Source organism: Schistocerca piceifrons, chromosome 3 (assembly GCF_021461385.2).
Source record: "Schistocerca piceifrons isolate TAMUIC-IGC-003096 chromosome 3, iqSchPice1.1, whole genome shotgun sequence".
Classification (NCBI taxonomy): domain Eukaryota; kingdom Metazoa; phylum Arthropoda; class Insecta; order Orthoptera; family Acrididae; genus Schistocerca; species Schistocerca piceifrons.
In genome coordinates this window covers 872,726,823-872,743,431 of record NC_060140.1, presented here as the reverse complement: position 1 = coordinate 872,743,431, position 16,609 = coordinate 872,726,823, and the positions used below count along the sequence as shown (strand labels likewise).

The 16,609-nt window shown below is 38.9% G+C and overlaps 1 protein-coding gene across 1 annotated transcript in view; it reads right to left on the bottom strand.

The window, feature by feature from the left end:
• LOC124789138 (putative neural-cadherin 2) overlaps positions 1-16,609 on the bottom strand; it is a 137,230-nt gene that overhangs the window by 66,096 nt on the left and 54,525 nt on the right. Inside the window, exons 3-9 of the mRNA XM_047256431.1 lie at positions 15,834-16,102; positions 14,389-14,594; positions 14,098-14,240; positions 13,695-13,955; positions 11,057-11,401; positions 2,309-2,422; positions 1,982-2,168 (exon numbers count right to left, since the gene is read on the bottom strand). Coding sequence (XP_047112387.1) covers positions 1,982-2,168; positions 2,309-2,422; positions 11,057-11,401; positions 13,695-13,955; positions 14,098-14,240; positions 14,389-14,594; positions 15,834-16,102 — 1,525 coding nt within the window. The remainder of the gene's footprint in view (positions 1-1,981; positions 2,169-2,308; positions 2,423-11,056; positions 11,402-13,694; positions 13,956-14,097; positions 14,241-14,388; positions 14,595-15,833; positions 16,103-16,609) is intronic.

The window sequence follows — 16,609 nt, the reverse complement described above, 5'->3', positions numbered from 1 at the left end:
AAAATTCCAGGAAAAGTCTTCCATGAAAGACTTGCAGAGTTTATGGAAATATATCAAATCCTATCCACAGCACAACACGGGTTTAGGAAGAACCACTCAACCAACAGTGTTATCTCTGAATTCCTAAGTGAAATTTACCAGAAAGTGGACAGTGGTGATTATATCACTGGTGTATGCCTTGACTTGTCAAAAGCATTCAGTATTATAGGTCATGAAGCACTCCTACAGAAATTAAATCAACTAGCCATAAGAGCCATACCTAATGACTTGGTCAGGTCATAGCTTTGCAGATAGAAACGTACAGTGGAAATACAACATATTGACTTGCTGCAAAATCACAAACCACTACTGAGATTACCAAGGCATGAAATATGATGTTCCCCAAGGGTCAGTACTGGGACAAGTGCTGATCCTCCTATATGTAAGTGACCTACAAATAAACGTACAGTGTCAAAAAGCTTACCAGTTTGCTGATGGCACGAGCTTTCTCATTACTACAAAATCAGAAAACCTACTATAAGAAAACACAACAAAGACAATGGATAGCATAGCAGAATGGTTCACATACAATATGTTAATCATAAATGAAGGAAAAACTGTAGCAATTAACTTCCATAGTGTCAAGGAAAAGGCTCCACAAACTATAAATATCCAGCTGTCAAACAAAGCTGTACATAGAGTTGACCTGGCAAAGTTTCTTGGGCTGTGCGTCCAGGATAATGTCATATTGACAATCTTAGCAAAAAATTGAACACATTCTGCTATGTAATGAGGATCCTTTAAAGCTGCTGTAGTAAAGACTACCTAAAAAGTGTGTGCTATGCAAGTGTCCAATCAATGCTGAAGTATGGAGTCATTTTCTAGGGAGCTTCTCCAAATACCATCAAGCTATTTAGAATCCAAAAAAGAATCAGAAGAATCATAGAAAGTGCCAAACAGAAAATCTTGCAAGCCACTCTTCAGAAAACTGCAGATTCCACACTCTTCCTCAAAAATGAAGATGTACATGCTCAAAAACAAGGCAAAAAATGGATTTCCATATGCACCATAAAAAAACTAAGCTTTGCTGAACTGGAGTTCTACACCTTGGACAATAAATATTCAGGAAACTGCCAAGTAACATACAATCAATAAACAACATAGCAAGGTTCAAAGCTGCAGTAAAGGAGTATCTAATTGATCACTGCTTCTGCAGACTGAAAGAGTATTTTGATAAATAATAATGTGCCAGTATGAATAATAATTCACCAGTCTTAGCCACCGAAACCATAGTAACATTGTAATCACTGAACAAATACAAATAATGCAACAGTAATAAGTAGTGTAACCATAAGAGATTAATGATGCTAAAATGATAGAAAGAATTCTGCATTAAATGATGTCCAACATCTTATGTACATTCTATATACCAACAAGGTCTCATGGACAAATAAATAAATACTTTATGACTTTTGCCACCTTATTGTGTATTTGGAAAAGGTTCCACAAACTATAAAGATCCAGTTGTGGTCACCTAATGCAAAACAGTATCCAAATATGACAAAGTTTGTCAGAATGTATATATCAGCAACCTAAAAGACTTTTCTATGAATCACGCCTTGTTTATGAATACAAGTGAAACCACTTATTACCTATTAATGGAAAGATATTTCTGTTCATTCACCATAATTTGCCTATACTTCAGCATGAGTACTAACTTATTTTTCATTAACATTAATAATAAACTGTGTTTTTATTTGAAGATATTGTGACTTTATTTGTGTTTAGAGTATCTTACATGTGAATTAAAGAAAGTCAGTTTTATGAAATTTTAATAATTTGTTGAAAATTGGCATGTGCCAGATATTGATATACTATCTGCTATTTGGTCAGATAGTAAAATTAAGCCAGATAGGTCAGATACTTGATAGGTGCCTGATATCCATTTTATCTCTGATCATGATTTGTAAACTGAGTGAAACAACTTATGAACAGATCTTACCATTCTTATAATCAGCAAAAATTTCCAATGTATTCATGCCTAGGTACTCTGCTTTTCCACCTGCATGCACACCTTCCTGTTTATCAACAACTAATAGCTGATGTCCTTCAAATGAGGTGGTCTGATTATATCTAGTAAATTCACCATCATCTAACTGGAGGATAGATAGTGAGCCATAACGTGAAATCTGAAATCCAAATGAGTTAGATTAATAAATGCTCATATGTCCACAAGATTATAGTGTAGCTTTACTTTAAAAATAATTGTAACTACACATACAAGAAACTTAATTTTTTTAAGAAAAAGTGAAGGAATCCCATTACTTGCCTTTGCAGTATGCCAGTTGCCATCACTGATGTTAACATAACTTAAGCAGACAGACTGTTCTTCAGTATGTATGCTGTTGAGGTTGTAACGGAAACATAAGCTTCCATTTCTTATCTAGAAAAGACGGGGAATTCATTATTCATGTGACGCAGAAAATAAACAAGAAAGTGAAAAAATTGCACCATTACATGTAGATATATAAAGAACTGTAAAACCACTTAGAAGCATATGTTGTATTTTGCACTTTTTAGCCAAACGTATCTCCTTTTTCTTGTATGATGAAAAATCTTTTGTTCATCAAAGCCACGTGATGATTTGCAAAGCCTGTGTGCACACCCTCCATGTGGTTCACATTGGGCAACATTAATTACAAGCACTTTAAAGGGATGCAGTTTCATAAAAGTTTTTGTGGATTTATGAAACAATGAAATATCCAGGATGGAATAACTCAATATCTTGAAAAGAATTGCTTATGACTGAGCATGTAGAGCTGATGCTGAATCATACACATGCACAACGAAAAGACCGCCATACATTTTAGCTTTCGGCCAAAAGGCCTTTTCTGAAGTAGAAAGCACACACACATTCACAGAAGCACAGCTCCACACACGTGGTCACACATGGCCACAGTCCAGTCACAGCAGCCAAAGACAGTGGTCATGTGTGAGTTGTGCCTGTGTGAATGTGAAGGCCTTTTGGTTGTTGTTGTTGTTGTTGTTGAGGTCTTCAGTCCTGAGACTGGTTTGATGCAGCTATCCATGCTACTCTATCCTGTGCAAGCTCTTTCATCTCCCAGTACCTATTGCAACCTACATCCTTCTGAATTTGCTTAGTGTATTCATCTCTTGGTCTCCCTCTACGATTTTTACCCTCTACACTGCCCTCCAATACCAAATTGGTGATCCCTTGATGCCTCAGAACATGTCCTACCAACCGATCCCTTCTTATAGTCAAGTTGTGCCACAAACTTCTCTTCTCCCCAATCCTATTCAATACTTCCTCATTAGTTATGTGATCTACTCATCTAATCTTCAGCATTCTTGTGTAGCACCACATTTCGAAAGCTTCTATTCTCTTCTTGTCCAAACTATTTATCGTCCATGTTTCACTTCCATACATGGCTACACTCCATACAAATACTTTCAGAAATGACTTCCTGACACTTAAATCTATACTCGATGTTAACAAATTTCTCTTCTTCAGAAATGATTTCCTTGCCATTGCCAGTTTACATTTTATATCCTCTCTACTTCAACCATCATCAGTTATTTTGCTCCCCAAATAGCAAAACTCCTTTACTGCTTTAAGTGTCTCGTTTCCTAATCTAAATCCCTCAGCATCACCCAACTTAATTTGACTACATTCCATTATCCTCGTTTTGCTTTTGTTGATGTTGATATTATATCCTCGTTTCAAGACACTATCCATTCCGTTCAACTGCTCTTCCAAGTCCTTTGCTGTCTCTGACAGAATTACAATGTCATCGGCGAACCTCAAAGTTTTTATTTCTTCTCCATGGATTTTAATACCTACTCTGAATTTTTCTTTTGTTTCCTTCACTGCTTGCTCAATATACAAATTGAATAACATTGGGGAGAGACTACAACCCTGTCTCACTCCCTTCCCAACCACTGCTTCCCTTTCATGTCCCTCGACTCTTATAACTGCCATCTGCTTTCTGTACAAATTGTAAATAGCCTTTCGCTCCCTGTATTTTACCCCTGCCACCTTCAGAATTTGAAAGAGCATATTCCAGTCAACATTGTCAAAAGCTTTCTCTAAGTCTACAAATGCTAGAAACATAGGTTTGCCTTTTCTTAATCTAGCTTCTAAGATAAGTCGTAGGGTCAGTATTGCCTCATGTGTTCCAACATTTCTATGGAATCCAAACTGATCTTCCCCGAGGTCGGCTTCTACTAGTTTTTCCATTCGTCTGTAAAGAATTCGCATTAGTATTTTGCAGCCGTGACTTATTAAACTGATAGTTTAGTAATTTTCACATTTGTCAACACCTGCTTTCTTTGGGATTGGAATTATTATATTCTTCTTGAAGTCTGAGTGTATTTTGCCTGTTTCATACATCTTGCTCACCAGATGGTAGAGTTTCATCAGGACTGGCTCTCCCAAGGCTGTCAGTAGTTCTAATGGAATGTTGTCTACTCCCAGGGTCTTGTTTCGACTCAGGTCTTTCAGTGCTCTGTCAAACTCTTCACACAGTATTATATCTCCCATTTCATGTTCATCTACATCCTCTTCCATTTCCATAATAGTGTCCTCAAGTACATCGCTCTTGTATAGACCCTCTATATACTCCTTCCACCTTTCTGCTTTCCCTTCTTTGCTTAGAACTGGGTTTCCATCTGAGCTTTTGATACTCATACAAGTGGTTCTCTTTTCTCCAAAGGTCTCTTTAATTTTCCTGTAGGCTGTATCTATCTTACTCCTAGTGAGATAAGTCTGTACATCCTTACATTTGTCCTCTAGCCATGCCTGCTTAGCTATTTTGCACTTACTGTCGATCTCATTTTTGAGACGTTTGTATTCCTTTTTGCCTGCTTCATTTACTGCATTTTTATATTTTTTGCTTTCATCAATTAAATTCAGTATTTCTTCTGTCACCCAAGGATTTCTACTAGCCCTTGTCTTTTTACCCACTTGATCCTCTGCTGCCTTCACTACTTCATCCCCCAAAGCTACCCATTCTTCTTCTACTGTATTTCTTTCCCACATTCCTGTCAATTGTTCCCTTATGCTCTCCCTGAAACTCTGTAAAACCTCTGGTTTAGTCAGTTTATCCAGGTCCCATCTCCTTAAATTCCCACCTTTTTGCAGTTTCCTCAATTTTAATCTACAGGTCATAACCAATAGATTGTGGTCAGAATCCACATCTGCCCCTGGAAATGTCTCACAATTTAAAATCTGGTTCCTAAATCACTGTCTTACCATTATATAATCTATCTGAAACCTGTCAGTATCTCCAGGCTTCTTCCATGTATACAACCTTCTTTCATGATTCTTGAACCAAGTGTTAGCTATGATTAAGTTGTGCTCTGTGCAAAATTCTACCAGGCGGCTTCCTCTTTCATTTTTTACCCCCAATCCATATTCACCTACTATGTTTCCTTCTCTCCCTTTTTCTACTGCCAAATTCCAGTCACCCATGACTATTAAATTTTCGCCTCCCTTCACAATCTGAATAATTTCTTTTATTTTAGCATACATTTCTTCAATTTCTTCGTCATCTGCAGAGCTAGTTGGCATATAAATTTGTACTACTGTAGTAGGCGTGGGCTTCGTATCTATCTTGGCCACAATAATGCGTTCACTATCCTGTTTGTAGTAGCTTACCCGCATTTCTATTTTTCTATTCATTATTAAACCTACTCCTGCATTACCCCTATTTGCTTTTGTATTTACAACACTGTATTCACCTGACCAGAAGTCTTGTTCCTCCTTCCACCGAACTTCACTAATTCCCTCTATATCTAACTTTAACCTATCCATTTCCCTTTTTAAATTTTCTAACCTACCTGCCCGATTAAGGGATCTGACATTCCACACTCTGATCTGTAGAACGCCAGTTTCCTTTCTCCTGATAACGACATCCTCTTGAGTAGTCCCCGCCCGGAGATCCGAATGGGGGATTATTTTACCTCCGGAATATTTTACCCAAGAGGACACCATCATGGCCTTTTGGTACAAAGCTAAAATGTAAAGTATGCTGGTGCAAGCTGTCACCAGCACATCAGGCAGCAGAGAGATTGATAGAGGCCAAAGACAAACTCAAAAGAAACACATCGCCAACACTCTCTCGTCTGCTAGTATTTGGTTCGCTGCCACAGATAGGAGGGGCCAGTCTGTCACACACACCAAATCAGTCATCCAGTCATCCAGTGAGTAGAGTGGTGTCATCAGTTGCAGCCCAGTGGGAATTGCAGTCACAGTTAGCTCAGCCTCTAGCTCAGACTCAGGCAGCCCATAGTGACCAGTGTAGTGTGCATAGCTGGATGTGTACTTCACCAGCAGTGAGGCTAATGTGGACTATTAAGGAAGAGCTTGTACCACAACACCTGGACTATCTTAAGTTAAGTAACATCTTGTTGTTATGAATAAAGAACCCTGTTAATACATGCATGCAGTTGTGTCATAAAGAGAGGACACCTGCCACCAACAACATCCTCTCCTTACTTCCCATGGTACAAGCCTACAGTAACAACAAGATGACACAAAATATAGCATTCTTTTTGTTGTGTATGTCTGCAACTCACCATCTCCTCAATGTGGTGAGTAGCCATCTATCCTTTTTGCAATATTATTGTGGATTTTTTTATGCTGAATTGATTCAAATAGATGTTCCTATTAAAAAATAAATTTTGCTTATTTAGTGTACATCATCTGGCAAGGTCCTGAAAATAGACTCATAATATTTTGGTTGGAACTTCCTTAAGTTTAGAGTTGCTGTCGAGAGACATCTTTGAGGGTGTGGATGTCATCATGTGCCCTTGCTAGGGAAGTTTTCAGTTTTACTCATTTACAACCAAGTCATTCATCCAGTAAATTTTCTTTTGGTATCTGACACAAAGTGGACAGTGTTTTTGCGATAGATTTTTTTCAAGTTTTGGATTTAGGGTTCACAAATATGTGAAGTGCCTTTCACCCCCAAAAAACTCTCTGTGATCTTCAAATTTTCTATCTGGATTAGGGAAACTAACTGATTTCAAAACCCGCATCATACTTAAAGTGACAGCTGCCCAATGTTTCTTCAAAAGTGTGCTGGGTGCCTCTTAGCCTAAAGGATGCCTTCAAAACAGAACTTGACCCACTTAATCATAAAGATGTGTTAACGCCCATTCCCCATAGTCAATGTACCACTCCATTGGTAACAGTATGCAGATACAAAGGCACCTTGAGACCTTGTGATGACTTTAAAATAATGCAGTGATATAGACTCAAACCAGGACCCAATGCCAAAATCCAGATGTTGATCAAGTGACGCTGGCTCAGCATGAAGCCATGCCAGTGGCTCCACAACTACCACCTAAGTGCTGGGGCAATAGCTGGCATTCGAGGCATTTTAGTGGTGCTTGGCGTGCTGCATATGTGACCTCCCCACAACAAGATGTGCCCTTTCATGTATAAAAGCTAATCATTTGGCGAGTCTGACTATGATACAGTGGGTGACTTTGAATTGGTGTCCACTCTGCGTTGGCTTTCAACGTAAGGCTGCCAACATTCTTTTGCTGTCATGACTTGACCGCCAATCTGGGGTTCCATCTGCCACCTCACAGATCAAACTAAGGTCAGCCCAAAACACCTGTACTCTGACAGCATCCTACAACCACCAATCTGCTGTTCAAGCCTGGGCAACACTGGAATTGACTTGCTTCACACAGTTATGAGAGCAGAGGTGTTGCAGCTTGACACTGCATTATGAGATAGTTGAAATGCTCAACTGGCAAGGTCACTGGTGAGCTGTGTGGATGAAAGCACTAACATCAGCACATCATTGCTGACTCATCCCACCATGAGATTCATTGGCATCTGCCCATCTCCTTTGGGCACACAGTCTCTATGCCTGTCTAACTTGAGAGTTAGTAAATTATTGTCGCCCCTGGTTGCCTTCATCTTCTGCACCTGTTCTCTACCACTGTCTGTGAACTACTGATCCACTCCAGTACAGTAATGATAAATACAAAAACTGAAGTGGAAGCACATTCCCTACCCACCCTGTGTTTCCAAAGCACCTTATTCAGTAAACCTGATCTTGCAGATAAATGATTTCAAATTCTCTTGGCCACAACAGCACAAGCTTTCCTAGTACTCAATACTCCACATGGCATCTATCGTAAAAATCAGTTGCCTTTTAGAACTGTGCTGGCCCTGGCCATATTACAGTGTTTTATGGATTATTTACTACAAGTTATTCCAAACTGTGCCACATATCTTTGTGATATCTTGGTTAGAGGTGCAACTCCAGAGCACCATCTCCATAACCTTGAGCTCTTGTTCCAGACATCTGCAGCAAAAGGAATAAAATGCAGTCCGCACAAGTGTGTTTTCTTGCAACTATCCTTGACATATTTGGGGTTCAGTCTCCTGGTCAGTGACCTCTAACAAATGCAAGATTACATCATGGCTGCCAGCCACAAGAAAATGGTGTCAGATACCCCCACATAATGCCCTCTGTGGTTTTATTGCAACTTTTAAGGCCACCCCTATTGAAGGCCCTACTTGACAGAGGCTTCATAGCCAACCCCACCACACCCACACAGAAGTGTGCCACCCACTGTTAGTGCACATTGCCATCAAAGCCTTTTCTTTCTGTGTGGGTGCTCCCAGTTGGGGCCTGTGAGTTTGAATGCCACCCTACCTGTATTTGAAGACAATCTCCATCTGTCCTGTGTCCATTATGGATACTATGTGATTCACCCACATACTCTTGAGACATCCTTGATGTCAATTTTATCTCTGCCATCCTGATTAATAGCTGGCTTTTTCCTTGCCTCAGTGATCCCTGCAGCTAGGGTGACTCTTGAACTCCCACTGCGCCTCGTCCTGCCCCATCCTTCTGCAGCAGCATCCATGGACATTGATCCATTATCTGTCCCAGTGATGGACCCTCCAGGCTATACACAACCAACATTCTTCTCTCCCAGTAGCCATTGCCAGGGGGGAGGGGATGATGGATGGATGTAGTAGTGCCACCTGACATCACTATGTCACTTTAAAACATTGCTATTGATTACTGCGGCACCACTACTACTTGTCATCAGGAGTGCCCTCTGATGAAATTACGTCAGACATTGCACATAAGCCAACCTAGGGGAAGTCAGAGTCAGCTGTAATAAAATCAATGAAGAGTACAGCAACCGGCATATTGATTAGTTTTACTTTGGACCCTGTTTGTTATTGGTGGAACTCCGATATCGTGTACATTGTATTTTGGTTGGGATGGTTACTTAAAGTAGTTTGCACCAATCCAGGAATGTTCTGTAACAGATCTCACTTTATCAAATAAATCAGGGGGATCCCCACAAGTTTTGTGTTTAACTTGACTATGCAAAAGTAGAGGGTCATAAATTAAGTACACTCTAAGACAGAAAAGAGATGCACCATGAATTACCCAAATGGGATGGAAATCAGTGAATGTGACATACATGTACGGACAAACAAATGATTACAATATAAGAAAAATCTGATAATTTATTCAAGAGAAAGAGTCTCACCAATTGAGCAAGTCATTAATTTGTTGATCCACCTCTGGGTCTTATGCAGGCAGTTACCTGGTTTGGTCCTGATAGAGTTGTTGGATGTCCTCCTGAGGGAAATTGAGCCAAATTCTGCCCATTTGGCATGTTAGATCATCAAAGTGCTGAACTGGTTTGGGGTCCCTCCTGTTAATGCTCCAAACATTCTTGATTGGCCAGACATCTGAAGACCTTGCTGGCCATGGTAGGGTTTGACAACCATGAAAATCGGCTGTAGAAACTCTTGACTTGTGCAGAAGGAAATGATTTTGCTGAAGTGTAAGTTCTGGGTGCCTTGCTATGAAGGGCAACAAAATGGGACATAGAATATCATTGATGTACTGATGTGCTGTAAGGGTTGTGCAGATGAGAACCAAAGGGGTCCTGCTATGAAATGAAATGAAAACCAGATGGTCACTTGTGGCTGTTGGAGCATATGGTGCGTGGCAGTCAGGTTAGTATCTCATTGCTAGCTATGGCATCTCTTGAAATGTTTTTGTTGGTCATTTGGGCATGGAATCTCATTGACTGGAGTAGAATTGTCTTCAGTGATGAGCCCACTTCAAAGTGAGCCTCAGTGACAAACAAAGACATGTTTTGAGACACCTGGGACAGTGGGGGATACCAATCTGACTGTCATCCACTATACAGCCAGACAACCAAAAGTGATGGTCTACAGTGCTATTTCATTTCATAGCAGGTGCATTTTGGTTGTAGTCCACAGCACCTTTACAGCACAGCAGTACATCAGTGATGTTCTATGTCCTGTTTTGTTGCCTTTCATCAAATCCATCCTGGGCTAGGCTTACATTTGAGCAAGATAATGTGTGTTTTCACATGGTAAGAGTATCTATTGCTTGTCTTTGTGCTTACCAAACCCTACCTTGGTCAGCAAGGTCACTGCATCTCTCTCCAATTGAGAATGTTTGGAGCATTATTGGCAGAGCTCTCCAACCAAGTCAGTATTTTAAAGATGTAATGAACCAATTGGACAGAATTTGACATGATGGTGCCCCCTCCCCCCCCTCCCAGAAGAACATCCAACAACCATGTGAATCAATGCCAAGCTGAATAATTGTTTGCATAAGGACCACAAGTGGACCAACACATTTTTTCTGAAATTTTAATCATTTGTTTTCCTGTACACAATCATATCTACTGATGTCCATTTCGTTTGGATAATTCCTTCATTATGCATCTCTCTCTCTCTCTCTCTCTCTCTCTCTCTCTGTTCTCTCTGTCTGTTTCTCTCTTCTCTCCCCCCCCCCTCCCCCATCTTTCCTTCATCAGATAATTAATTGTTCTTTGATGCTTCAGTAACTGTCCTACCATACTATTTTTTTCTGTTAGGATTATTCTTATATGACATGTCATTAAACCTATTATGCTTTTTAATGTCATATGAATTCAAGCAAACCTTAATATCTACATCTACATTATGTGTGATTTCATCATTCTTCCATTTCTTTTACACAGTGAAAATAAGACTCTGATCACAAACCTCAAGAATGGCATATTCCTGTGAGACCTGGTCAGCAAGGCGGAAAAGCTCTCCTTCAACCTCTTCTGTTTTGAATCTCATCTGCATGACTGTGGTGAAATGACTGAGTTCAAATGATAGTGCAAACTTAATGTAACTGTGAGGCAGGAATGTGATGGGTTTCGTAGGGACAGAGCAACTGGGGCCACTCCATCCCACATCACACCAGCACTGTGGTGCTGCTCCTGTCAGGTCTGCTAGACATGTGCCATGTGCTGTACAGTTGAGCTGGCTGCATGCTGCCTTTGTGTGAGAGCAGCCCGTAGTTGTACCCACAGACAGCAGAGGATCAGCCAAGTCCACAATCTGTGAGAGAACACCAGAGAGGGTTTTATTTTCACTAGTTGAGGCAACATTTAAATAAGCACATCTACTGAATTAATAAGTAAACTTCTCTATTTCTATTTAAAAACACACAGATATTTACAGAAATATATTTATATGATGATAAACTAAACAAAGTGAAAGCCAAAAATTATTCTTCTATTCAATAATACATCTCATGGAATAACAATCTAAACACTGAATCTGTACAACACATTGATCTAAGCCTGAGGGGCACTATATCTACAATGGTTCTAATTCAGCTATTTTTACCATTTCATTAGCAACCTCAGTATTGCAACAGTTTGCATATATCTGTTATGTTTGGCTTATTCTAAGGGCTTCTGTGCTCTGTGTAAAAACTAAGATTGGTCACTTTTCAGGAGACCGATCAGCTTCACTTGCAATTTGTATATTATTTATGTGATAAATCTGCTGTTAGTATTAAGTTTTATCTTTTATTGATGACCCTTATCTCATATTTGGCATCTGATGACACACTGACTGAAAAAAACTCAGAACACCAAAAAATAATTAATGCAGATTAATGACATTTTAGAAATACCTTTGTCTCAGTAACATACTTAAGTGATTAATATTGCAAGATCAGAGGTTAATGTAAATGAGAGATAATCCATTGCAAATGTGAAATAAACCAGTGTGACCATCATAATGTTGAATGCAAGCATGAAAATGTGCGTTATGTTGTACAGGTATGAAATGTCAGTTTGTGGAATGGAGTTCCATGCCTGTTGCACTTGGTTGGTCAATACGAGGGCAGTTAATGCTGTTTGTTGATGACGCTGAAATTGTCATCCAATGATGTCCTATATGTGCTCAATTGGAGACAGAGCTCATATCTCATGATCAACTAGGCCAAGGAAACATGGGAACACTCTGTAGAGCGTCGTTGGTTACAGCCGTTATATATGGATGAGTGCTATCCTGTTGGAAAATACCCCCTGAAATGCTGTTCATGACTGGCCGCACAACAGGTCGTATCACCAGGCTGACATAAAAATTTGCAGTCAGGGTGTGTGGGGTGGTCCTGCTATCATTCAAAATCACACCCCAGAGCGTAAACCTATATGTAGGTCCAGCGGGTCTAGCATGCAGACAGGTTGCTTGCAGGCCCTCAAATGACCTTCTAACCAACATATGACCATCACTGGCACTGAGGCAAAATCAGCTTTCATCAAAAACACAACAGACCTCCCCCTTGTCCTCCAATGAGCACTTGCTTGACACCAATGAAGTTGCAAATGGTGGTGGGTTGGGATCAGTGGAATGCATGCTCAGGGTGTCTGGCTCTGAGTTGTCCTTGAAGTAACTTATCTGTGGCAATTGGTTGCATCACCATGGTCCCAACTGCTGCTCAAATTGCTGCTGCAGATGGAATATGATACACCAGAGCTGTATACCAAACACAGTGGCCTTCCCTCTCAGTAATGCACATGATCATCTGTAACCCAATCTTCTTGTGACTGTATATTCTCATGCCCACTGCTGCCAGCAATCTTGTACAGTGGCTACATTCCTGCCAAGTTGTTCTGCAATATCATGGAAAGTTCATCTGGTTTCTCGTAGCTCTGTTACATAACCTCGTTCAAGCTGAGTGAGGTGTTCATAATGACATTTTTGCCATCTGAAAGGCATTATTGTCTAATTTCAATTCACCACATCCAATCTCAAAAGTAACCTATGCTTATGACTGTTACTGTGTGTATTTAAAGCAAACCTGCTACTAGTGCCACTCTTATGTGACTGGCGCAAAATTTGAACAGAAATCATCTTTCAGATGTAGACACACCTACCAACTTTCGTTTATGTCGATGACTCCCTCTTGATGTCACAATTTTTTTTTCTGTCAGTGTAGTTACTATGTAAGTTGGAGGTATTTGGGTACTACAGCAGATCAGTTGAAATGTGACTAATTTGGCTACAAAAATTCAGTTGTATATGTAGCAAGGAATCAAAATACAATCTTCAGGTGGTTTGAAAGGGCCATCTAGTGAAGAGTCCAAACAGTACAAAAATGCATTTGCCTCTATCTATGTTCCTAGGTTAAAATTGTCACATTTGGTCAAAGCATTCACTGTCACCTTTGTTGTGTAACTTATATCTACCTACTTCTAATTTATTCAGTTTAGAACTTATAATGTACTAAGAGTAAAATAGGTTCTTCATAATTTCATACTATGTATAAAGACCCACTTTACCACTAAAAATAAGTAAGAATTAAGATTATACCTTTATTTACAGATAAAGCTCTTACCTGGCTATTGTGAAAGAAATTTCTTATGCAGCCATCGAAGTTTAATGACTTTGGAAAGACACGCCACTCTGTTGCCTTTGTAGGAATTTGTGTCCAGTAAATTCCACCAATCTGGAGAGGGCTGTTTAAATTGAGTTGAGTGTTCAGATATGGCAGGCTTCTCTCTGCTTGACAGCTTGTCCCATTGAAGAATACCACTGCTGCTTCTTTCATTTCTACCACATCAGCAGACTTGCAAAAATCCACTACAAGACGAACATTCTATTCAAGCAGAAGAAACAAATTCAAGAATTCATATAATAACACATCTTCCTCTACACTGTTTGCTGAGTCAATTTCATTCACAAACAAGATGAAAAAATGAGTTAAATAACTGATTTTACTGCTAACTTTTGATAATTACCACAGAATTCCAAAATATGTCAATGTGATGCCATTTTCCATCATTTAGATTTCTCTCCACATGTACGCTTAGTTCCACAGTTCCTTGTGTTGTTTTCAATAATAATCTGGGTTTACCATTGTATATCTCAAATGCAACAAAATCTGAAAATTTTATCATTAACACATCACATTTATTAGTCACAAATAGCCTTCTGTATATTCCCATACATATCTCAGTGTGTGGGTATAGCATGGGAATTACAATTCTTGTAGAGAAAAAGATGATGGTGTTAAGAAAATAAGAGGATACCTGACACAGAATCTTCAAGTGGGGCTATAATTGATACTGGACCATTGTAGAATATCAGGCCATGTTCTTCCTTTGTTAAAAACTCGAGACTAACATGGTTTTCAGATTGTGGAGTGAGTGAGGGAAACCAAGCCCATCCATCTCCTTGGAAACTTCTGACTGTTCCTTGACATCGAGGACCATCATAACCCACTGGGCAGATACAGCTGTAGCCAAGATATATGAATGTCAGAAAAGAAATGGTATATTATGTCAAAACATAAAAAATTTATTTGGCTGTGAAATACTATGTGTGCAGACTCTTAATGTTCTGCATTTAAACATTCAGAGTATGAACATGAAAGCTCAAATGTTATTTCCTCTCTATTTAGCATTATGCTACTGCCATAATGACTGGAGGATATTTTATTGTTCTTGCTCATTATACACTTTAATGATGTCTCTCACTACTGTGATCCCACAAGCATATGTTCATGCAAATACAAATATGTGAGAATGCAAAGTTGTGCTTATATGTCAGTAATAAAGTGGTAGTGCAATCTCCAGTCCAGATGAGAGGAAATGCAAATCAGCAAATCATAAGTAATTATTTTTTTACATAAAAAATCATGATGTGAACTGTTTAATAATCTAAAAATAAGAAAACTGTATCGTCATAGATCCCACTGATGATGACTTAGAACAAGAAAAATGCGAAACGTGGCTGGGATAAATGAATTAAGTGGCAGCAGGAAAATGTGTTTTTATTTACAAAACAGGTAGAAATATATATTGTTGAAGAAACAATAATGCATAACTGGCTCTGTATCCATTTGCTGCATAAATATAAAAGTGTGTGCAGTATCAACATTTTGTTATAGCTTGTTACATGTTTCTCCATGTTCAAAAGCAGTTCTTGAGGCACGGTTTCAGTTGATGGAAATGGACTGCATTTCACAAGACAATCATTTCTTGAAGAAAGAACTTGTTGCTCACATGAAGGCATCACATGATAGTGGAGATTTGTTTTTGAGAGTGACTGACACCTGCCAGCCACTGACCCAACTGTTTGATCCTCTGCAGAGCTTCTTGCATTTTGGTACAGTTTTCTGGTATCATAACCTACCATATAGACAACAGCTTCATGGAGCTTCTGCCATTCCAGTTACATATCTCATTCTTTTGCAGTTGCATGGAATTTACATATGTTCTTGCCATGTTTGATTTATGTGGTATTCTTACATGTTAATTTTCTTTTGCAAAAAATTGAAAATTTGCATTCCCCGTGTAACAGCAGATGCACTGAGTCAAGTATGCCAACTGTCTGAAATCCAGAAAATCAGAAAAGCCTTTAATGTGGTATTCTTTCTTCAATGCTGGTATGTCTCTTGCTAGCACAATGCTGCCCATCTGTAAATATAAATATGACAAATATAAATATGACAACAGAAAAATGCAAAATTTACCTGACACTAGGTCCTTTCTGCACACAGCAGCCACCATTGTAACAGTGATGGTCATGACAGCTTTTGTGTGCTGATTCATTTGTGATGTCCTGACACTCAGGTGTAACAATCACAGAAACACCAACAAATGATGTTGTATTTGCATCAACCAAGAGAGAATATTTGCTTGGCCTGTAGCTGTTTGTACATGGACCCTCACATTTTGTCTCATGAACTATACAGTGGTTTATACCAATGAGGACTATATTAAGACCAATTTTTCTTGTAATCTGCAAATAGAATGAATTATCTCAAGTAGGACAGTAAACTTTATTGATGACTATGTAAGTGTTTATTATCCATGCTAACTAAATATATTGTCAAACAAAAAAAATGTGAATGTTTTTCTTGGCTCCACTGAAGTCAAGTATTAAAGAAATATTTTACTTTGATTTCTCAAAAGATAGAAAAATATTCACAAAAATAATGTTTGTTTAACTTGAATATAAAAGACCACAGTAAAATTTAGGTGCTGAAGTCTTTATGCCAATGGAGAGCAAATATTTTTCATTGTGTTTTACACTATCTCATAGTACTTAACAAGTAAACGGGAAGCAGCTTTATTTGAAATGTAGATCCATTTCAGTTTAAAATGGAATTCAGATTTTGTGACATCAAAAATACCAGTAAGGTTTTGAAGACCAAATGTACTATTGTATTCACTGATGAAAACCCTTTTTTTCTATAATGCAAAAGATTTCTACAAGACTTCTCCTCCCTGTCTCTCTCTCTATCTC